At 41.3% G+C, this 24,134-nt stretch overlaps 1 protein-coding gene across 6 annotated transcripts in view; it reads left to right on the top strand.

Moving 5' to 3' along the window:
* Positions 1 to 24,134, top strand: part of ctnna2 (catenin (cadherin-associated protein), alpha 2) — a 270,720-nt gene that overhangs the window by 230,473 nt on the left and 16,113 nt on the right. For 4 of the 6 annotated variants that reach the window (XM_053419592.1, XM_053419593.1, XM_053419590.1 and 1 more), the window contains 5 exons: positions 4,825 to 4,917; positions 7,104 to 7,260; positions 7,811 to 8,011; positions 17,355 to 17,506; positions 21,905 to 22,018. In XM_053419592.1, coding sequence (XP_053275567.1) covers positions 4,825 to 4,917; positions 7,104 to 7,260; positions 7,811 to 8,011; positions 17,355 to 17,506; positions 21,905 to 22,018 — 717 coding nt within the window. Of the gene's footprint in view, positions 1 to 4,824; positions 4,918 to 7,103; positions 7,261 to 7,810; positions 8,012 to 17,354; positions 17,507 to 21,774; positions 21,826 to 21,904; positions 22,019 to 24,134 lie in introns of all 6 variants that reach the window. The other 2 variants (XM_053419588.1, XM_053419591.1) reach the window with 2 other exon arrangements.

The following is a 24,134-nucleotide window of genomic DNA, read 5'->3' as shown; positions in this document are numbered from 1 at the left end:
ATAGAAGTGCTCTCCGCAAGGGCAGCTCTGTAATTGTTTCACAGTCTGCATCTGTATTACCACGTTACATGTTCTGCTCCATCTATGCTGACAGACTGATTTGTTAGCTGTGTGTGTTTATCTACTGTATGTATATGTGTGTGTGTGTTTAAGTGGTAGAGAGGCAAAGAAGCAGAGGAAGATTCTGGTTCTTCTGTGCATCTGAAAGAAATGGTTTTGCTCATGGCAATAAACCCCACGTTAACACCAGAACTGCAAGTAAACATCCTGAAAGAGTTTTAGTAGAACAAAGTGCCTCCATCTTATATCGCAAAAATGTCATCCCCACTGATTGCTTCCTCCACCAACATCCTTCTCCTCCTCAGGTCGGCCTCCTGCCTCTTCTCTAGGCGATGCTGTTGAGCCCGGCTCCTTGGCTGACACCAGCTCCGTTAGAGGGCTGATTTTTGTGTGTGTGTGGGGGGGGGGGGTACAGACTGTCAAGTGTGAAGTAAAGGGAGTCTTCCTCTGGCTCGGCTTTCCTCTGCTTTGGCATGGCCGCTCTTTGGAAAGTGTTCACTCCAGCTCGACCCTGGAGACCGATCAGTGAGCCTGGACCTACGCGCTCCTGTAGATTGACAGGGGGGCAGCGCTGAAGCACTTTTGTTTTCAACCAAGATGGCTGCTGCTGATGGCAAGAAGTGTCTTTAATCTGATATTTAGACAGTATTAGATGAATTTAACTTTATATTATCTGTAAAACAACAACTAACTGTACATGCTGTAATTATTTTACACTTTTGCCCCTTTTTAGCGAAATCTCGCATGTTTTGTTGCTGTGATTGGTTGTAGGTCTGCTCTGAAACCCTCATTCACAAAGAACTGAGGCAATGACATTTGCGTTCAGGACATGAGAAGGTAGAATCAAGCGGAGATCCATGAGCTTACATGGACAAAATATAGACTGTATCTAGACGGTGCTAAAGAGCACGTGCTAAGATGTTAGTTAATGCAACATCAGTCCTTTCTGGCAATAGATTTGAGGTTGTCACTAAAGTCCCCCCGCCTGAAAAAAAGGACACACTAAGATCTATTTTCAGTTACTCAGCTCCATTTAGGTGATTTAGATAGAATACACGAGAATGGCTGTCTCTTCAGCCGCAGTGGAAACCTTCATCAAATTAGAATTGAAGTGATTATCCAGGGCCCGAGCAAAGGGACAAAATCGATAGTTCTTTGGTCATGGCTAAAATGAAGAATGGGCATTCAACAGGGCTTTCTCTCTCTGTATTGTTTTTTTTCTCTCTCTCTCTCTCTCTCTCTCTCTCTCTTTCTCTCTCTCTCTCTCTCTCTTTCACACATGCGCATCTTTGAAATAGGTATTTTGTTCCAACATCCTTGACCATATCAGCATTAGACTCGCATGGTGTATTCTCAAACCTCCTCCCTTGTATTTTTCCTTCACTCTTTGGAGAAAAAAAAACCTCAAAGGAGAAGCGTCTCCTTAGATAATTGCAATTAGTAGTTTTGGCTGGATGTTGCAGCGTTGGCTCGGGCCCAGCTCTCTGTGTTTGGAAAGAGCGAGTGGGAGTGTGCCTGGTGGGCATGTGTCCAGCCTCCAGAAAGCCCTCTGCCCCTTTGCCTCACAGGGGCCCACTGCAGCAGTCGGGGGGCCGCCAAGGGCCTGAGCAGAAAGGGAACTATGTAAGTGAATAAAGAACAGAGAAAAGAGATTTGCTCTCTCCCAGTAAAGTAGTTCAATTATATTGTAATGGGAAAAGTGGCCCACCTTTATCCTACCTCTCGAAAGCCTGCTACTTAATGGAGATGCAGTAAATGGTGCATTAAAAGTCATTTTAATGTTATTTAAGGACATTTTCATTGTGATTTCACTCTAAGCCCCAAAACGTCTTTAAATAATTAAGGGTTGACGTGGTCGCCCCGTTCTTCCTGGAAGTAGTTTTTTTAAAGGCAAAATTTGAACACAATTAAGGTTCAAGGGAGTTCTCTGTCGAGTTTACAGTAAAGCAAAGTAGTAGGTGAATGCAGAAATCTTCAATCCTGCTGGAACTGTCCTTTAAATTATGCTTTGTTTTTTCAAAGAGATTCTCTGTGAACAGCCACTCGTGTTTATGTGGAACGCAGACTCTCAGCCACAGTGATTCACTTTGTCACACACACACACACACACAAACACACACACACACTGCTTCACATAAAGGACTGTAATCCATCAATGTGCTCATTGCTGTCATGTGTAAAGAGACAGGGCTTTAAGCAAGAGTCCTCCAACACCAATTTGATTTACCTCAATTTTCCTCAAACAGTGACATGTGAGCTCTAGAAGTGCTAATACAGACTGGCACCTATTTCTGCCAATAGGCATGTGTCTGTTTAGCTCAGTTTCCAAGCCTGGATTTGTGTTGAAATCGAATTTACTTAATGATCGTATTAGATGATATAGAGTTTGAAGTTATGAAAATGAACTGTGCAATACAGTGATGCTCTGGAGAAATGATGACTTGTGTGTGTGTGTGTGTGTGATGTGAGATATGGGGTTTTGATGGATAGAAATATTTTATAGCGTCTGCAATGTTTTCCATCTTTTCTAAATTATTCAGCCACTGTGTACATTCTGTTGCATACAGATACAAAAATCAAGCAATCTCCAAATCCTGTCAATCAACTTTAATTAGTTTCAAGAAGTGAACTCCGAACATGTACATTTACAGATATTAGCGCAGCTCTGTACCAACATTATCTTGACAGTTCAGAAATGGACAGGGATAAGCTTGTACGGGTCTTCCATGCAGGAGTTGGGTTGGAAACGTGTAATCAAGAGCCTCGATATAAAGACAGACATGATTTAAACTAAGGGTTGTTTCAGACATAAAACCCATCTGGCACTTTAATTATACAACAAAGCTCCTCCCTGCACCACCACGTCTGATACTAACTCAGGCATGGTTGTCATGTACCAGAGCCATGTTCGAAATGTCAATGTAATGAATTCATCTGTCTGTACATACGTATTGTGTGAACCTGTTCGTTTTGGATCTTAATGAATCCATTTACTTTGCTGCAACCGGGAACTCTATATTCCAAACTGCACTATGTGGCACGGCCATTATTGACATGCAGTGAGTGACATGAGTCTGTAAAGTATGGACATATGAAGTCTCTGTGTCATGTCAGGGCTCTAACCTAACTTTTTACATTGGTTATACTGAGGGGTCGAACTTTTTTCAGTTATTTGCACGAGTATATAATTACGGTGCACTTCAATTTTCCACCTCCCCATTAGGCGCTGCAATCACACATTTAAAGTGGCACCTTTTTGGGGAAATTTAATTGTATCTGAGCTGCAGAAATTGGACGAGCTTGTTGTTGTATGTTGTGTGCTCCGGCAAAGAGGCAAATGAGACCCAACGCTACCAAAGCTGTTGGGTCAGAATTAGGCATCTTACCGGGGACAGGGGGGGGAGCAGTAACCTAGAGCGGCCCCCAGCCTCCCTGGGGCCCTTAGCAAAATTCAGCGAAAGGGCCCTTTCACACGACCACACCTGATGCCCCGGTGCTCCCATCACTATCCTCTGTTCCATCTGTTGGTCTAAGGATATGAATCAACCTATGAAGAACAGATTGAGGGAGAAACAAACAATATTTACTGAATATTCAATATAACATGAGTAAATATTAACGTTAAAAATTACATAATTAAGAAATTGGAGAAAATAATAAAACTAAACTCTGAGCTTTGGCTTTGCAGTCTGGAAATTAGTACACAACTATATAGTCAATCAACATTACCATTTAAACTGACTCGTTCTGATTTCTTCTAGTAAATTGTTTGATATAAAATACTATTAATGTGTCTCAGTTGAATTATTGTAGAAAAAAATCTAAATTCAGGTTTAGTATCTATGTATGTGTATCAGTCTTATAACAACACTAACGTGAACATATGGACGTTTTTGGTTGCTGTACTTTTTCTCTTTCGTCGTGGGCTGTGAGCTTGCCCTTTTGTAATTCTAATGTAAGTGATAAGGAAAAAATCCACTGTACTCGTGCTGTGGAAAAATGCAATCTCACCAGCTGGAGCCGATATGAGGCTTCAGCTGTCAAAATTAGTCAAATGTATCAACCAAAGTTACCGTTCTTTTAACCCCAAATCCCATCTACGTGTTTCTGTGCTGAGCTGCACAGAAAGAAGGTGATTTTATCCTAAGAAGAATAAAACGCCGGTAGATAGATACATTCTTGATTTAATTTCCGACTGCTGGCCTCAGAATTCCCTCGACTACATTTCTGAGGTAATTTTTCTTGCAGGGGATCTATAGACCAGAAGAAAAGGCCTTTTCTACTGCAGACACTTTGCTGTGTCTCAATTCGCATATACTTTCATTTGCTATTGAGTGCATCAGTTCATTCACACTTCTTTCGGTATGCTTTATTTTGTCTTAGTTAGCAGGATTACGCAAAACAAATAAACATCAGTGTGATAGTAACTACCTGAAACTTCCTTATTTCACGTGCATTTCCACATTTTATTTTTGGTCAGTGTCTCCTCCATTGACATGGAGGAGGCATGTTTAAGCACTATACTGCAGCCAGCCACGAGAGGAAGAAGACAATGATTTGGCTTCGCTTTTGGGGAGCTGTCATGTCGTCCATTTTTATACACAGTCTTTGTTTCATATGCACAGGTGAATGTTTTAGACATCTGAAACAAAATGTCATCCTTTTCATTGCTGAGTCTCTTTGTCGCTCTTGACCTTTAGACAAAATGCATTCAGCAACAGGTGGTTTAACCATTGTGTCCTTTTCCTTGCTCATTTTATTCAGGTGGCCAACCTCGCCTGCTCCATCTCTAACAATGAGGAGGGCGTGAAGTTGGTTCGTATGGCTGCCACCCAGATTGACAGCCTATGTCCACAGGTGAGGACCTAAACAAACACTCTCATCCCACAATAAAGCCCACAAGCATTATTAACTCTCCTTTTTAGCTCAAAGCCGCCACTTCCTCAGAGAAATTGTAAAAGCTTGCAATGACAGAGAACAAATCATAGTTAGTAGACTGGGAGTAAAACCTGTGAATAACGTGTAGGAGGACCTTGTGGTGCTGTTTCTTCGGATGTGAGCAAAGGAGGGCGTTAAAATCGATCCACGCTTTCCAAGTTAAACGATAGGCCTTTTTCACCGGGGACCCAACATAGTAATGGAGGATAGAAATAGAGAAGGGAAGTTGAATCTAAGATTGAGTATCTAATGTGCAGGCCCCACTCTATGTCCTCCTGCTGAGAGCCACTTCCTAATAAAAACTTGGGGAGGAACCGTCTCCTGATACCTCCTCACATACTCAACACAGACAGATTAAAAAACATAATAGACCCGATTTGGTGAGTAGGGAAGGAAGGAACAAAGAAGAGGAAGAACAAAGACAGATATTTCCAGCTGTTCTGGGTAGAGTTTACCCAAGTCCCTTATCGGCACACATGCAAACACACATACACTTAACAACCTCCTGAGCTACTGTTGCGTCGAGATCATAGCACCTCCTCTGCTGCATCAGATTAATGTAGCCAAGACATCATCTAATAAAAAGAAGTGATGAAGAACAGGGAGAATGAAAATCATGACACCTCTGTTTAAACCACAGATGCCAGCTGTCACTGTGTTATGATTAAAGTTGCAAGTACACGTCTGTTGGCAGGATTTGTTAAAAAGACATTCTTAAATTCAAACCATTTTAGAACGTTTCGTTTTTTTTCTTTTATGGGCTTGAAGCCAAATGTTCTATCTTACGCAGATCAAAGCCTTGAAATCAAAATACTTGCCCTGTACTCTTTTTCTTCTATTTAATTTCATCTGATCCTCTTTAAGCCGTAAAAGAAAAGGTACATCCTTATAATTCCATGCGCACGCTTTTAAGGGGGGGGGTTTCAGCCTGCGTTTAAAGGAAAATGCTTTTGATGTTTTATATTTGTTATGTCATATCTAACGACTGTCAAGCTTTTAAGTTGTGCTCACAGGTAAACAACAGGAAAGGATGCAGGGCTTGTTAAAACCCCAGTGAGCTCATCTTGTTGCTGCAACTTCTCTCAGTCCTCTAAAGTGTCACTCACAGACTACAAAAGAGGAAATGGGTTTAATAAATGTGAAAAATATGTTAAAGTCACTGTAGATTTTAGTGTAAATGTACAATCTTTAACACAAACTGAGCAACAAGTCAACTGGTCTGAAAACACTGTGAAGCCACTGTATGACAGGGATGAGAGTTATCAATCATTACCAAGCATGGCCTCAACAAAAAACTTTATGTGCAGTGTGCGGTTGTCATATGTTCATAACTCTGCTCGTCTTCGCCTCCGCCCTCCGACAGGCTCGTATTAGATAAGACCCACCCTCTTCAAGCTTGGCAGCCAATCAAAATGACAAATAGCCATCCATGACTGCAACACTAAACATCCCACAGAAGCCTTTAAAACCAACAATAAATTGTTTTCTATGAAAAAAGTTACCCTGTGTAGTCATAGCCTGATATACAGTCTTCTGCCATTATCCTCTCTTCCTGTCTGTAAATGATTCAAAACACAGAAATTAGACACAGCCAGGGTTTATAAACTTTCATTAAGATGAAAATGGGCTCTGTTGTTGGATTTCTGTCAATGCCACAAACCCTGCTGTGATATGTGATTATCTTTGCTTTTTGACAATAACAAATATGTTGTTTTCTTGATAATAATAATGATGGAATGTTATACCCAAACTTGGCAGCCAATCAAAATGACAAATTGCCATCTATGACTGCAACACTAAACATCCCACGGAAACTTTAAAACCAACAATAAATTGTTTTCTATGAAAAAAGTTACCCTGTGTAGTCATAGCCTGATATACAGTATTCTGCCATTATCCTCTCTTCCTGTCTGTAAATGATTCAAACACAGAAAATGTAACACAGCCGGTTAACAGTTCTCGATATTAATCATGATGGAAAGTGATACCCATTTGTACAAATGAATCGTTGCAGTCCAACTTGAATGGTTTGTATCTGCTCAAGTACAAACACACACGTGCACACAGATACCAACCTAACGTATTTAACCCTTCTTACTCACCAGGTCATCAATGCTGCCCTCACTCTGGCCGCCCGCCCCCAAAGCAAGGTGGCCCAGGACAACATGGACGTGTTCAAGGACCAGTGGGAGAAGCAGGTGCGCATCCTGACCGAGGCCGTGGATGACATCACCTCTGTGGATGACTTCCTGTCGGTGTCAGGTATGAGATTCTAATTCTTCACAGATTGGCTGATTGGAGGTAAACGGGTGTTCCTGATTTTGACCCCCCCTCACAGTCAAAGCTTCAACCTTCAGATATTAAATTGAAGGATGCAAATTTCCAGAGTCAGGAATCAAACAATCAGATAAGACATTGCTGGTTCTTTTTTTGTTTGCTTGTGTTTTGCTTTATGAATTTGTTCCATCTGACTTTCATTTGTATGTCATTTTCTTAGGATTTAAAAAATATGTACTTTTAGTTCTTTACATGGATTCAAAAGTAAAGGTAAATTAATACATTTTGCATGAGTTTTGGACAGATGTACATTTTTATACTGGTTTCGCTTCTTTTTTTTACATAAATACATGGTTTAAACTTACTGAATTGTGACTGTACAGAATAAAATGAACAACTCATTGACCTTCACAGGGAAACATGAATTATACTCATTATCACACAATGTAAACAAAATGAGAGATCTACATTTACAAGGACGTTTGCAAGGTCTTTCCAATCTCATTCACTGTCTTTGTTTGGGGCCTCCCTGCAGAGAACCACATCCTTGAGGATGTCAACAAATGCGTAATTGCTCTGCAAGAGGGAGATGTGGACACTCTCGACCGGACTGCCGGAGCCATCCGGGGCCGAGCTGCTCGTGTGGTCCACATCATTAACGCCGAGATGGAAAACTATGAACCTGGGGTTTACACTGAGCGCGTGCTGGAGTCCATCAAGCTTCTGTCTGAGACCGGTTAGTGCACTTTACACAAAGCTGGTGTGGCAAGGGGGGGGGGGGGCTTTAATTTATTACACTGAGAAGATTAACACCGTATCCTTCACCCTCGGACTGTGCTTGCATCAAACATTTAGCTACAAGCCTTTTTGGCTTGTTTTTCTTCGTGGAACACTCACATAAATACACACGCTCTCTACTCGCATTAGCTTCTCAGTGTGGTGAGTGAATTACAGATGCACCTTATTTGCCTGCATGCCCAGTGTCCCACTGTTTCCATCTTAGCTCCAACACAAGCCCTCGAAACCACCTGCTCCCTCCTCTGCCACTCTTACCTCTCATCCATTTTTCATCTGTTGTTTCTTTCTTCCTCTATCATTGCGAAGCTTCTGTGTCATAGCACATTCCAGGAGACCAGGGTTTATCCCCTTGGCACAGCAGATTTAGGGCCGACGCACGTCTCAGTCCCACCTTAACCCCCTTCCCCCAAAACAAATAAATAAAAACTGATATTTTTCCAGCATATGGGATGGGAGGTCTCTATAGAGAGCAATGGCTAAACTTTCTAGAGTTGTGTCTCATGCTGGGAACTTTGTGTGTTGTGTAGTCTCGGTGTATTCAAGGTCAGAAACTGAAAACATGTCCAAACCGTGGAGAATTTAGTGTTTTTGAGTCTGAGGAGCTCTGCAGGTCACCAGAGCAAGCTGAGAGGATGGGGGGGAATGGGGTTGGAATTTCTTCGTTAACCTTTGATAACTGTGTAGCTTCTACCTTCCTCTTCTTTTTATTCCTTTTTCTACAAGGCTTTACAGAGTATGAGTCTGGTGACATGAGGACTGAAGAGATGAATGAAAAATTTAGATTTCTATGCAAAGCAATCTTAACAACAGGAAGCACCACATTACACAAATGCACATTAACACATTACACGTTACACATTACACGTTACACAACTGCCTTGTGATCGTTATGAGATCATATGTGATCAGGAGTGGCTTCAATTTAAAGAAAACGTATACACAAAGTTACTGTTGTGCACAATGATAGATGAAAGTTATTGGATAAAAATAAATGTTGGTGCTCAAAACCGAAGCGATGTCATCAGGGCTGAAGGGGGCGTGGCTGTGTAGTATAGAGACTAGAGGTGACCGGGGAGGAGGAGGGGTCACAGTGAATCACTGAAATGACAGCGACAGAGAGGAGGACAGATTTAAAGTTTGACAGCAACGAGATGATCAGCTGAATGACATCATGGTCAAATGTGATTGGATAATCATTAACTGCTGACAGTCAGCTGATTAGGGGCGTGTGAATGAATGGGACATGGAGAAAGTCGGCCTGGTTAAATCTACGCTGAGTTGCATTTAGCCTGCTAGAAACCTAATGGGAGGAGGCGAGGTGTCGGCGGGACTCTCTAACTGCATCTTTGAAGAGTAAAAGCACTCGACAACTGCAGATTAAAAGCTGATTTGGCTCCCATTCGTTGGCAAATTCCAAAATTTGCCAGCGAGTGGAAAGTGTTGACTTGGAAAAACTGCAGCAGTGAGTCAGCAAAGATTTGAAATGCCGGATACTGGTGCATGATCAAATGCAGATGCATTAGCTAGGTGGAAAGTGAGAACCTGCTGCTGTTTCCTGTAAGCAGCACATACCACTGCAGACCTGGTACATAACCAACTCTGTGACCACTTGTGTTACATTTCTCCTTTTCAAAATGCATCCTTTCATGCTTACAGACTTTACCTGCTTCATAAAGGCTCAGAACGTGCTTCACAAATTGAGAAGCAAACAAATCTGCTCCTGGAGGCATTTTGTTTAGAAACAAACACAAAAAGAAGTCTCTTGTCAAAATTTCCGTGTGAAACAAAAGCCTCTCGTAGGAGCCAACATGCCTTTAAAAACACACCATTATTAAAAGGTGTTCAAACAAAAACGTAGGATGAAAAGAAAGACATAATTTAGCAATTACCTGTCTACCAGAATCACATCAGACAACAAATCCCTCCTTCACACTAGCCAGAACCCCCCCCCCCCCCCCCCCCCCCCCAACCCACCCTCGGGTGTTACTTTTCCTCCATTCTCACCCTGCCATACCTCCCCCAGTTTCTATCTCTCCCATTAGAGCCCATTTAGCGAGGCGGTGTGTCTATTGTTTCGCTCGTTACTTTCATCTGCCAGGATAATTGAGAGACACAATCAGCTCCCCTCCCTGCTACATGATGAGTCGCAAACAGCATTAGGTGAGTCACGTGCGCTCCCACAGCCATCTGTCTGGGTCCCTGTGCTGGTGCTCATCTCCACTCTAATGGACTACCTACAGTACTAGTTATATGGTATCTTAAGCACATTCTGTTCTATTAATGCATAATTTAGTTTAATTGATTGGGGTAATTAATTGATGAAGTACAGTGGCAATATCTCACGGACAGTTAAGGTCAATTTTGTATGACCATAACCTTGTCACACGCTAAGACTTTATAATTGTGCTGCGGTTCTATTAATCCTCCATGCAGTGTGGAGCATGTTCCTGGAGTCAGCAGAGCACAGAAGCATTATGTCAGCATTACTGGGAACGACCCAAGGAGAAGTGTTGGTGTTGCAGCATCATATCGATTGGACACTGATTTTTTTCCTCATCAGGTCTTTGCCTTTTGAAGATTAAGATCCAAATGTCAATCTAATGGATTAGAAGAGAGAATACCTCGACTTGAATTATTAGTTCCAAAGAGGGATTAGATACAAGATTACATAGTTAGATCCTGAACCTGATGGCCAGTTGATGATGCATAGTAATAACCCAGTGCTTTTTAAATAGTTATTTTTTCAGTCTACATAGTAAATATTAGTCACTGCATTAATTATTTATTATTATATAAATCTGGGTATGCACTCTCACACACTCTCACACACACACACACACACACACACACATGACCATTTCCGGGGAATAGGGGTTGAAAGTTTTATTTACAACCACCAAAAACGAGAGCAAGCAGATAAAAAATTCACAATGTTCTGTCTATGATCCCCTCCATTCAGTATAGGGCACCTACACACAAATCAGAGTACCGATATATTTAAGATATGTAACTGATGCCATGATAATTAAATAATACTGAGGCAGGCACAGGCCAATATATTTTGACGATAATTAACAGTTTACACTACTGATGTGGACACACAGGTGTACACATCTATAGCAAATCAACTCCTGCGAATTCTGGGAGTCCATGCTGTTCTCAGTGTCAGGTTGTATTCGTCGGGAGGGAGAGAACAGATGTGTTGGGAAGCAGAAGCTAAAAGAAAACAGCTCCAGAAATTCACATGTGTGTTGACGTGTCTCTTTCAACTGCCAACCTGAATGTCACAATTATCTTTCCAAGAATTATTCCATGAGTCATTGTTGAATGGGTAGAAGTGCTGTTAAACAGTGTAACAATATAAAAGAGATGTAGTTTCCAGTGATGGTTTGTGATGGACACATGACGTCATTCTGTGAATATAGTCAGATACGCACATAGTGTGTTGACTCATTCAAGTATTGTTAGAATTGTTCGTTCTGAATAAATGTCGTTCCTGTAGATATGTGACAACGTGCTGAAACGTTCTGGTTCATATGTGTTCATAAAGGGAATTCATTATCATTTATTCACACAATCTTTAAATGTTGATGCTGCACAGCCACAGGCTGAGCTTTAATTTAATTTGAATATTTGATAAACCCTGCATGTCAGTGTGGTACAGATATAAATAGTTATTTTATACGATATTTGATCTGCTCTAACAAAGGGTAGAGGTTTTACTTTTAAAACCACGATATTCAAACTGAATACAAAACAAAACTAGTCAGAAAGAATGAGCAGGTTGTTTGGCCTGTAGACGATCAAAGTGTTAAATCCACAGCAGCTCTGCATTTGTAGGATGGCCCTACAGCTGCAGTGATATTGTTCTCCTGCAGGTGGTCATGTGTGCACCTTGTCTGGCACTGTAAATAAAGATGGATGACATGAGAGCTTTTTCAAAAGTGAAGCAAAAGTGCCTCATTGGCCCTCTGGCTGCAGACTCCTCTATGTTCACAGACGGACATGAACTCAAAAGTCAAAATACACATCGAATTCAATATTCCTGGCATGATTTCTATCATTTTAGATAATTCTTATCACTCTGATGTATGTCCAAGTAATTTGGGTTTTCAATAGCTAATTGGTGCCATAAAAAATGGGTTGAACTGTTGTGATTGGCAGCTGATACTGTCTCGCAATTGGCCGTGTACATGTATCGTGGGACCTCGAGACTCTGGCTCCACGCCCCAATCACTACTCCAAAGACTCTGGCTCCAAATGCGCAACACTTTAGATGTTTAGATATTTTGGCTTCAGTTCTGGAATTGGAAACATGTCATTAGTCATTATATACCGTCTATGGACTTATATTTAGCAAACTGGAAAAATCTACAGCATGCAGTTAAATGAGTTTGTGATTTTGCAAGTATGTGATTTAGTTGCAGCTCTATCAGAGGTTTTGCATCTACAAAAATGCTGCTTTTAAAAAAAAAAAATCCCACTGTTTGAAGTGAAACTTCATTCAGATGCAGCTGCTTTAAAGTCATGAACCCAAACCCAGCAGCGTCTTCACAGATAAATAGCTGCAATAGACCCGTAGCCTACTTAGGCAGGAAACGTAGCATTACATTGACAGGACGATGAATACCCCCACAAGCAGCCGATTTTAAAATGGCCGACATCCTGCCTTACTTCACCCTTAGCTCAAGGCTACAATGATTTGGCTATACACATGCAGCAAATAGCCGAGCCTCACATTGGCTGCATGGCCCTGAGGAGAACTTCTGTCTTACATTTTAATGAGGCCTCGTGTCCACTCAATTGTTAGTGCTAACTGAGATGTTAAAGCAGGAATCCAGCAACTATTGATAGAGCCGCGTTTCATTGGCTCCATATTTCTCTTTGATGAAGAGCTGTTGTGTTTCCCCTTCCTGTTTCCCTCTTGGTGGTAGTTGGGGCTTCTTAAGGGCTGCCATGCACATCTGATCTGGACCATAAAGCACTTATTGATCCTTGTGAACTTTTGCCACCCTCTCCCCTCAGTCGCACACTCACACACGTGATGTCTATGTATTTGAGCACAGTCAAGGAGAAATCTGCAGCGAGGGGGAAAGATGATTAAGTGTAGCTCAACACGGGAATAGAATATAGGACCACACACTTTTTTTTTTTGAGGGAACGGAGTCCAATTAACGAGACTCTACCAAAAAATCAATAGCTGTCACCGAGGATTTCACTAAGCGATTTGAGCAGGGATTTTAGTGGAATCCATTGATGTGGTTCCCGTTTTTTCCTTTTCTCAGTAGTGTGCATGTGTAAAACATTTATCCTGTGCCTGTGTGTTTGTGTGTGTGTGTGTGTGTGTGATTGTAGTGTAGTGTGTGTTTGAGTCTTTGAGTTGGCTGTTTGTGCAGCTGTGTTTATGCCCGCGGCCTCTCGTGCCAATCGCGGCCACTTGCCTGTGTTTTTGGCAGCTGCCACGTCAACACCGGACACTTATCAAGACTACCTGCCCTCTGACCTTGTCTCAATTTGCCCATCCCTCTCTCTCATATTGAGTGTGGTCAGATTTATTGCCAGGCCAAATGCAGGCGAGCCAAGGCACACAACTCTTCTGTGTAAAGCTGAGCCATAGATTCCTGACAGACAGTCCACACATGGGCCTTCGGATTGAAGCATGTCCTTGAGAGGGAGAAAAATCAATAGCCTAATGGGAAAGTGGTTATGGCCTCCTCCCTCCCCCCCTTCTTCCCAGACACACTTTCCTGCCAACTTACTCCCTGTGTTTAAACTAATCTTCTCCTCAAAAAAGGGACACATTTTAAAGTCATCATTAATGTGGTGCCTGGAGACGGTAGATTAAAAATCTCATATATGGCCTAGTCATTGTTCCATTTAGAATAGCGGGGGGGGGGGGGTCGCTCCTTGTTATTACATCGGAGCACAGGGTTTTGTGTTGAGCAATAACACACATGCTCTGGCTGCCACCCACTTGTCATGTCTGTAAATCAGTGGATCAAGTGCACTGAAAAGAGCTGTAGCAGAGGTTGAGGCGAAGAAGAAAGAAAACTTCACACCGTCTACTTTTAAAATAATAGCTCTGAGGACTAAAAGCAGTGAGCACGGTGGCTGGCGATTACCATAAATACTGAGCATTTCCTCTAAAATCTTCAGTCAGACTGCCCTGCAGATAACATCATAAGCCACTGATATGGAGAAAGAAAGCAATTTGTAGTTAAAGGGAAACAGGGAAGCAAGTGTATACTCAAAATGGACTCTTGGTATTGCCTATAGGTGTACAGTGCAAACTTGCTCAGTCGGATGAGTAACTCTTTTAATTTGTTTCCAGTGTATGTTCGTAATGATGGGGAAAGAGGTTTTAGTCAGGATGGGAAACAGATGGCAGCGAGCGAGCAGAGGAGGTACAGTCTCTTAATCAGTGTGTAAATAGAGGTGGGAGTTAGAGTGCTGATGAGGAAATCGCTTTAAGAGAAGCAGGAGGTGGTTGAAACATTTAAACCAAGGTTACTGTGAGAGCATGCAGGCCCATAGCACTGAATCCAGAACTCTGTCCCCCTCCCCACAGATAAGTCTGGAGATGTTCATCTCCAGTGTATGTCAGTGTTTGAGTGAGGAGACTTTATTGAATTAAACATTTAGACAAAAAATATTTTCAAAGACTACATTTTCCCCAAAATTCCACAGATGTGTATATGTGTATATGTTTAGTGTGAAACTTCACTAATCCCTGGAGTAAAATGTTACAGAGATATGTTATAAAGAAACAGACTCAAATAACATACTAACATAATGTAAGAAATTGCAAAAAATAAATAAGTAAACATTGCCTTTTTAACACAATTCGAAAAGGGTGCGACTCATTATATCTGTGCTTATGTAACATCACCTGTTTATCTTATCTATTGCTGTTTAGTGCTGGACTGATATATCGTGCAGTGAGTTTTTTAAATAGTTGATGAGAGCAGTAAGAGTGAACTATAATAGTCCAGCTGTTGGCTGTGAAACCAAAACAACGAGTTGAAAGATGTTCTGAAGCTCTGCAGAGCGCAGAGGAAGTGCTGAGTCAGGTGATAAGTCTCTGTGGGTTCATCTCTGATAGTAGCACAAGTAGTCATGTGATCCTTTGCCAACATAAACTTGCAACAAAAATACAACACTACACAGAACTCGCTGCAACATAGACATAGAAAGAAATCAAAGCATATAGAAGAATACTACAAGGTAATTGAGAAATCTCTGTCTCTCTGTGTATATTTTGATTTTCTCGACAACTGCTCACCTTATTGACTTCAGACCTGGCAGGTGTGCTGCTCAGGATCCCGAGGAAGTGCAGTGTCAATTTTTGAATGGATTTTTCTCGGGAAAATCCACAGACAGAAACTCTAAACAGCACTTGCTGTCGCCATGGTAACCGTGTTTAAGACGCAATGCTGTGAGGATGTCACTGACAACAGCTAAGATCGCAGCCCAGCTTATTTATTATAACAGAACTGAACTAAGAGGAGTGGAGCGCTTCATTTTCAGATGTAGCTCCAATTTGTAACCATATCTAATTTTACCGTTTACGATTTCATGCCGTCGCTGTTTGGAGGAGACCCTTTCTGATTTCTCCTCTCGTAACATCTAGTCTAAATTGAGCTGTCTTCATGTGAAATTGAGGTTTAGTCATGAGAAACTGTGAAGGTTGGGATGTTTGAAGCTCATATAGGTGCATGACATCTCCGCCGTCGGATTTTCAGCATTCATTGTACTTCCAAAACTTCTACCTTGAACTATGCATAAGCCTAGGGGGAGAAAAAAATCCATTCCTACATGGTCACATTTAATTCCCTTCATCATTTTTCAACTGGAATGAGTGAAATTGCCCCTTACCATCAGCAACTTTGCTCATTAAGAGCTTGGAGAACATTTAAATATTTCTATTTAAAACGCCTTCCCAGCAATTCCCAAAAGCCTATTTTACGGTTCTCCAGTAAGTGGATTAAACTGAATTAAAAATGAAAAGAACAGGGGAGAGACTTTTTGTAGTGCCTTTTATGTTTGGTGAACTATAGCTTATGTTTTATATCAGACAAATAAGTATGCTGCAGATACACCTTTAGTGCAAGCTGGCTAATTGATTTATTTCACTCGGCGTGTAAGGGAGAGCAGGAAAGTGTGGAGGAGAATAATAAAATCTCACCGTTGGATTTCTGGTGGAGGCTCAACAGCCAGCCTGAAACACGTAGCTGTTTTTTCCTCAGTTTTTCTTTTTCAGTCGGTCTTCATTAAACTTGTCATCTCCTCTGAAAACGGCCATTCTCCTAAATAAGTTGTGTCTACATACAAGAGTGTACTCTCAAAAACCCATGTGTTTGTTGCTTCTGGTTTACAAAGTAGCGAAGACATTTTTTTTATACAATAATATAATAATATAAGGATTTTTTAAATAATCACTAGGATCACAGTAGTGGGGTTGCGGTCACTGGTCATGTTTGAGAAAGCACATAATAGAGTAAAGTGTTGAGCTTCTCTTCTGGCCCAGCGATTGTCCGTCCAGGTATTGTCAAGCTTTTGTCATGATAATTTACTACAGCACAAACTCAGTGTGAAAAAACCCCCCCACATTATTAAACTCTGCATTCAATTCTTGTGACTTAACTGGAGATTACATAGAAAGGTAGGCTGCTAAATATTCAAACATTCAATCCAAACGCTTCAATATTGAATAATGTCTATTCATATTCAGCACAATTCATTTAAATACACAGTGTCTGGCCAATTGATACAGACAACAAAACCAACCATTTTATGGTCAATGGGGACGTTGCTTTTGTTGCCAGGCTTTTGTTCACCTCAAAAGACTTTGATGAATTTGTTTCCCTTCATAGACGTCGTGAGTTGACAGGCTGAGCTTGCAAGTTAGTGTCCTTGTGCTGCAAAACTCAAGCACGCACGGCAGTCTCCTCACAGGTTACACACACACACACACACACACACAGAAACACAAACGTACTTATAGATGCCACACACTAGCACACTGGCAAACAGACAGGCTCATCTTCCTGTTGGGTAAGCCAAGGTGAAATAGCTAATTGGCGGGGGATGTGCGAACGCGTGTTCTCACCTACGAGGACGTTTGGGGTGACATCTCCCATTTTTTCTGAAGTGCACATACCGAGCAGAGGCTGATGCATGGGAGACTTTTGCAGGAAGCAAAAAGGCAGATTATTAACAAATGAAATAAACCTAACCCTCCTGTCTGTCTTTCTCTCTCTCTGTCCACCTCCTTACTGCAGTCATGCCCCGTTTTGCTGAGCAAGTGGAGGTAGCTATCGAGGCTCTGAGCACAAACCCCCCACAGGCCTTCGAGGAGAATGAGTTCATTGATGCATCCCGTCTGGTGTACGACGGCGTCCGTGACATCAGGAAAGCTGTCCTCATGATAAGGGTAAGTCGGTAACCTCCTCGAAAAGAGCAAGAGGTAAAGGCTCATCACCAATCAGCCGGAATTGAATGTGTGTAGAATCGCTGACGAAGACCAAGAGCAGACATTGATTTCTGGTTTCCTCCAAATTTTTGAAACCATTTGATGTCATGAATCTATATTTCTAGATAATTAGTTAATTTCTTAGTTTTGCTGAATGGTAAGTCAGTGTCACTGCACTCCACAATCTATTGGAATCTTCAAAATTATAAAAAACAACTTTGGCAAAATGTGTATAGTTCTTGCTCAATAATTATCAGTAATCATGGTACAAAATAAATCCCCAAATAAAAAAATATCTGAATTAATTAAGAAGACAGTTATGGCCAAGTTCGCAACTGAGTTATTCCAAAACTATTTCACCATCGGTTAGTTTTTTTAATTTTTTTAATTAAAATTAATTAATGATGTGAAAAACATGCTCTTTCAAATGAGAAAAAAAAAAATATTCAAGACCTTTGAAAATTTGCATTTTCCGTCACTGGATTCATCACCATGAGAGAAATCTTTCATACACCCAGATATATTTCTTTATATTTAATATATTGTATTATTATATGTTAATTTTTTTCCTCTTCATTCATCTTATCTTGACAACTCTGGCACATGTTGGTAGGACCTTGGGTATAATGTGGATCCTGGTCATTGATGGCTGAAGAGGATCTGTCTGCCTTGAGTATAAAGAAAACCGTAATTGAAATCTGAAATTCAACTGAATTCCCATTCGAGATGTCGTCCCTGTCACATTATCTGTTTTATAAAGCTGGCAGAGAGCTTTACAGAATGTCATGATGAAAAAAGCTGCTGAACAGCAGGACCCCAGCAGCTCCACTGCCTCATGTACTTACTCTGATGCTGCAGTATCTGCATTTTCCCCCAAACCGGCCATTCTCTCCTCAGCATGTAATTCATTTATTCAACTTTATGCAGGCTGGAAGGTTTCCCAGTGAAGCTCTGGAAAAAATCTAATTATGGAAAATAATTTGATGTTGGTAAATAATGTAAAACAGGCAGCTTTGAACTGCCTGGGACCAGCTGGCCTCATAATCCCATCCAAGTTCAATTACTTTCTGAGGAAACAACTTGGAAGATTCTTGCTTTCTCTGTTGTCTAACTCCATCATATGAATAGCAAATGTTGGTGCCACATGTAATAGTTTGTGTGTCTGTGTGAGTGTGTGTGTGTGTCTGCGCTTATATATGTGTCTGTGATCCCACCCCACACACACACACACACACACACACACACACACACACACAGTTAAGCCTAGTAAGGGCTCCTTTAGAAATTTTACAACACAGATCTTATGAGCAGTGGATAGATTAAGAAACCAATTCTCCACAGTGTTTAAAATTGAGGCAGGTCTAGTGTAAAGTTATATTGAAAGTTCTGAAAACATAGTTTTGCACTGGCCTTAATGTAAACAGATACACACACATACACACACACACAAACACACAGCAGAGTAGTGGGATGGAGTTGGAGCCATTAAAATGGAACATGTATGAAATTGACCAATGCCTGAAGAGTGGTAGCGGATGTTTACAGCCTCACATTCTCAGCAAACTGGCCGACAGCCTCTCACACAGAAAGTGAAACTTTAGCTGGAAGTTGAATCCTAAATCAGCAGTGCATTTTCAAAATTGAAAAGGGTTGTGATGAAACGGAGCATTTTGCTTCAGGAACCCGCAGCATGATGAATGATGACGGACTCAATAGACTGGTTTTGATGATGGATCCTTGAGTTTAAAGGCTCATCAGATGCCTGAACAGTGCACAGGGGTTTCAAACTCTAAAAGCCCGAATTTAAATTCTGAAAAGTTACCACAATAACAAGTAGAATGTCCTTCAGTAGAGCTTTGTTCATCAAGATGAATGAATTATCTCCTAGGAAATTGTTAGAAATGTCAGCAACAAAAACATCCCAATATCGTTTATAGCGTTTTGTAATGTTTTGCGCGATCCTGACGACAACAAACAAAACTGCCAAACAGCACACAAACTTTCAAGATTTAATACTTTATCATGAGCACAGCAATAGCATACAGCAGAGTAAACTGAATGAATAGATGAAATTAGTGATACTGATAAGGTGGTGCAAATATCGCAAGGTGCAGAGTATCTACTGAGTAGCTATCTACAGAGTAGCTACTGAGAGGCGGTGGTCTAGTGGCAGAAACTTGGACTATGGGCAGAGAAGGTCTCTGGTTCGACTCCACGGAGAGACAACAAAAGACGAACCTGGATTGATCTGTCCAAAAATCCAAGAGTCTCCCTACCCTGTCTAGTGCCCCTGAGCAAGGCACCTTACTCCCCCAACATCTGCTCCCCGAGCGCCGTACGCGGCTGCTCACTGCTCTGTGTGTCCTGCACCAGATGGGTTAAAAGCAGAGATTAAATTTCCCTACCTGCATGAGTGTGCCTTTGCATGACTGTGCATGTGTTTGGGACGAATAAATGCATCTAAAAAAAAAAAAAGTATAGAGGAGTGACAGTCGGTAAAACAAAACCTTGGTGGACGTTATCATTTCATCTTCCATCGTAACGATCACAAGGTAACAACTGAATCTGCGAGGTAACATTCTATGCCCCAAAAAGACAGCAGGTGTTTCAGCTTCAGCCCCTGCATGTCGACACCCCCACTGAACCTGATTGAAATGAACAAGGGTGTGCTTTTGGTGTTCACACGTTCTTAATGCTTGTTTGAACATGCGTGGCCTGTGTCAGTCTGTCTTTGTGTTAATTGCCTTTGCTCAACCTTCACACAAGATTTTAGGGGGCAGGAAATACACAGCGGCATTCACCTCCGAAACCCCCCCGAAAGTCTTCTGACCAGTCTCCCCAGTGGGGCAGGTGTGGTTTTACCAACCGAGCTGTGTCATAGCATTCTGTAGTAGAATGCCATGCTACACGTAATGGAACGACTCCGCACCAGTTATGCCACTACCACTATTAAAGTATGTCTAAGAAACTGTCTCACTAAGCCGAGTCCTGCAATAAGTGCATTAGAGAAGGCGAAGGTTGTCATGAGTAGATAACAGGAGAAAGATTTCCTATGAGAAAATTAGGTTAGAACAGAAGAGATTTGGTGGAATAACAGGCCCATAGCGAGCAAAGACACTACAAATATTCATTAAAATAAACAAGTGGAATTTGTGCTTGACTACACTTTTATTACAAAATAATATAAGGGGGGGAAAAGTGTATTGCATGAGTGCAGATAATGTTTTATTCAGGTTAGTACTGCCCATCGTTAGGTCTCATTGTATAACTGTTGTATGTTATAGTCCTTGTCTTATTGAATCCATTATTGTGCAAATATCTGAGTTCAATGGGCCATCCTGGATCAATCACTGTTGAGGATACTAAAAAAGACATAGGGCACAATTACCAAGCAGTGTAACAGTAAATGTAATTCACTACTGCCCCAGGCTCTGGTCTGTGGTCAAACGGTTATTTGGACCTTTATAGCCAATGTGAGCTGGCTTTGTGTAAAACATGTATTGATGTAATGAATCATTATGTCACGGCAGCCGGTGAATAGGATAACTCCCAGTGCTCTTTACTGCGGTAACCGTGACAACACTTGGAATTTCCAATGCTGGCATCTTGTAGAAACGATGACTTTGCACATGTCAATGTTTTGATGTGTTCCTCTGCTCTGCCAGCAAGTATGTTACCATGGGGATTGCGGCCACTAATCAGGCCATTCCGAAACGAACATATAGAGAAGTGTGTTAAAAAGAAAAACATGAAGGAATTACAGCTAACACTCAGCAATATTTACAGATGACACATCTTCAAAGACATGAAGTTAAACTAATATTGTATGTTGTGGATATTTATATTGAAAAATATACTTTTAACTTATCGTTTATTTTAAGGTTTCTATGCTGAAAGGCACTGCCACTGGGTATTTGTTTCCTTTCAGGTATCTTTTCACCCTTTTCAATAAAGCTACATACTAGTAGGAAAAATTTCAATAAAAGTATAATCAAAAACGACCTGATCAACAAATCTCTTTTTGCCATTCCCCCCATTTGTGTCTTTCATGTTTGATGTAGTGCTGAGGCAACTTAAACAAACTGTCAGTTTTTCACAGAATACCTCAGTCTGTGATTTGACTCTTTTAATTCGGTGACATCTCTGCCACAGTTTGAACTCAACCTCCCAGCGAGGCACTGTGTACAGCAAGTGACAACAAAGGGGAACGTTTGCGATCTGTTTCTCAGGATTCCTGCACAATGGGGCATCAAGTCAAAGACAATTGCCCTTTTTCAGTTGTCAGATTTTTTTTCCTTTTACAGTTTCTCTATCACACTTTGATTCTTTGACTCAACTTTGTCTTTGTGTTTCTCGCAGACACCAGAGGAGCTGGAAGACGACTCCGACTTTGAACAGGAGGACTATGATACTCGCAGCAGGACCAGTGTCCAGACTGAAGATGACCAGCTTATCGCCGGACAAAGTGCTCGGGTGAGTCGGTCCTCCCTTTCCCCCTGTTCCGAAAAACTACTTGGATGTGCCTTGGTTGTTGAAGCTGACAGTTAAATAAATTATCGGGGAAAAAAGTCATTGCCTCAGTTTGCTGCAATGCAAGTTTAACTTTCCCACACCAGCTCCTGGCCACACGCGAGTGGATTTATTCAACTGGTTTCACTTACATAGCATGAAGTCCATTTAAATAATTCTAACAAGGGGGATTATGCTAAATAAACACTGTTTGGGGATGGCAGGTGTTAAATTGCAATCACAAACAACGAAGCAATTACAGAATTCCCTTTAGATGCCAAACAAAACACAAAATACAGTGTAGTTCTGTGCCAAGACTTCCGTTGTGGTCGCAAGGGTCTGGTCTTTGTTGCACATTAGTAATTTTTCACTTGGGCCCAGCTTAAAGAACATTAAGAGGGTATCAGTGCTCGCTCCCCTCCAGCAATACAGAGGCTCTAGCGGTGTGTTGCATGTAGAATTGGATTGTGGATGGCAGGAGTGTGACTTGGCCCAATTTCTCTCCCTGTGGCACAAGCCTGTATTATATTGCCTGGGTCTCTACACAGTTTGCACACACAGGGGTAATGCACAAAGAAGGGAGAAATAAATGAAACCAAAATGCTGGCAGATTGTTGCTAAACAAATGTTCTGTGCGGCTTTATACTTGTTGTTGTGATGCTAGTTTAAAAACAATACACAATAGAAAACAAAAACAAACAAAAAAACACACATGATGCTAACCTGCAGTCACTGTGAGCACAAGTGGTAATAACGGGAGATGGTTAATTCTTAATAATAGCTTAAGAACAGCATAAATTGAAAAGAGACGTAAAGTGAACAAATATATGTTAGTAACTCAGTAGTGTGAAGCTGAAGTTGGACTCCATTGGCTAAAAGGTAGCTGCTGTTATCTAATGGTTTACCCAACTGACCAAAACTGAAGCAGCAGAGTCCTTTGGAGAGATTTCTCAATGAAATGACTGTTTATAATTTTTAACATCATCTATTGCAAACATAACCTTTACTGAGTAGGATGTTTAACATTTACTTAGAAAATAAATGGTTAAAGGGCAAATTTATATAGCACTTTCCTAATCTCAACAACAACTCAAAGTTTCACAGTACGAGTCACATTTGCCCACACAATCCTGCAGTGCTTAAATATAAATATAAGGAAAAAGAGCCATCACCCACCACCTGCGTGAATGTGACATCTGATCACAAGTGGAGACTTGTGATGCACATGAAAATGCATTATAATGCCATATGTGAACCAATGACCTTCGAGCTGTCAACTTGTGTTCTGATCACCTGAGATTAATGTTAATGTCAGGTATTAACTGGGTTTTGTGTGTTTCCGTGCCATAACATAAATCAATAGGATAATGTGGCCTAAAAATATCAGTCTTGAAGTTTTTATGTTTAAAGTAAAATGTATTGGAACTAAACTATGTTGTTTAAATTACTTCTATAGAAAAACTTTGGGTTATATCAGTTTATCAGTTCCTCTGCTGAACGATGAGACAACTCATAAAACGTAGACGTTGTCAAATCTGAGATCCATCCATGAACAAATAGCTGCTCCAGGATGCCCGTGGGGGTCCGGGGTGTGAAGTGCTTCCAGTTTGTTATATGTCTACACCCACTAGGGCTCCCACAGAGTAAGACTTCATTGCCATCTGAGCCTCGACGCACCAGCGCTGCCACACAAAGGAGCTTCACAGCACCAAACTATTAACTAGTTTTCCTGGCAGTCCACTGTGCTGTGAGTGGGCAGCTCCTCATGGGAACAGTTTGAAGTCGCAGCACGTCTCTTTGTCATAACTTGTTGTTGTACTGCCATGATATGAGGTGGATGGAAGGGTGACGTGTGTCAGGGTAATGAGTATTCACAGGCATTTCTTTAGCAAGCTGTGCCCTCGAGTTTGCATTGAATGAATGCCCAACGATTTATCGCTGCATGTTCTTAAACATGTTTACTTCTACTTATACATTTGGCATTGTCGTGTGGTGGTACATCTGGCACACCGACAAGGCCACTCGCAGAGTTAATTGATATCGCCTGTTTTTCCACCCATAGACGCTGTTGTGCCCTCAG

Source organism: Pleuronectes platessa, chromosome 3, assembly GCF_947347685.1.
Source record: "Pleuronectes platessa chromosome 3, fPlePla1.1, whole genome shotgun sequence".
In the NCBI taxonomy this organism is placed as follows: domain Eukaryota; kingdom Metazoa; phylum Chordata; class Actinopteri; order Pleuronectiformes; family Pleuronectidae; genus Pleuronectes; species Pleuronectes platessa.
The sequence above is the reverse complement of the archived record's forward strand: the minus strand, read 5'-3'. Positions and strand labels throughout refer to the sequence as shown.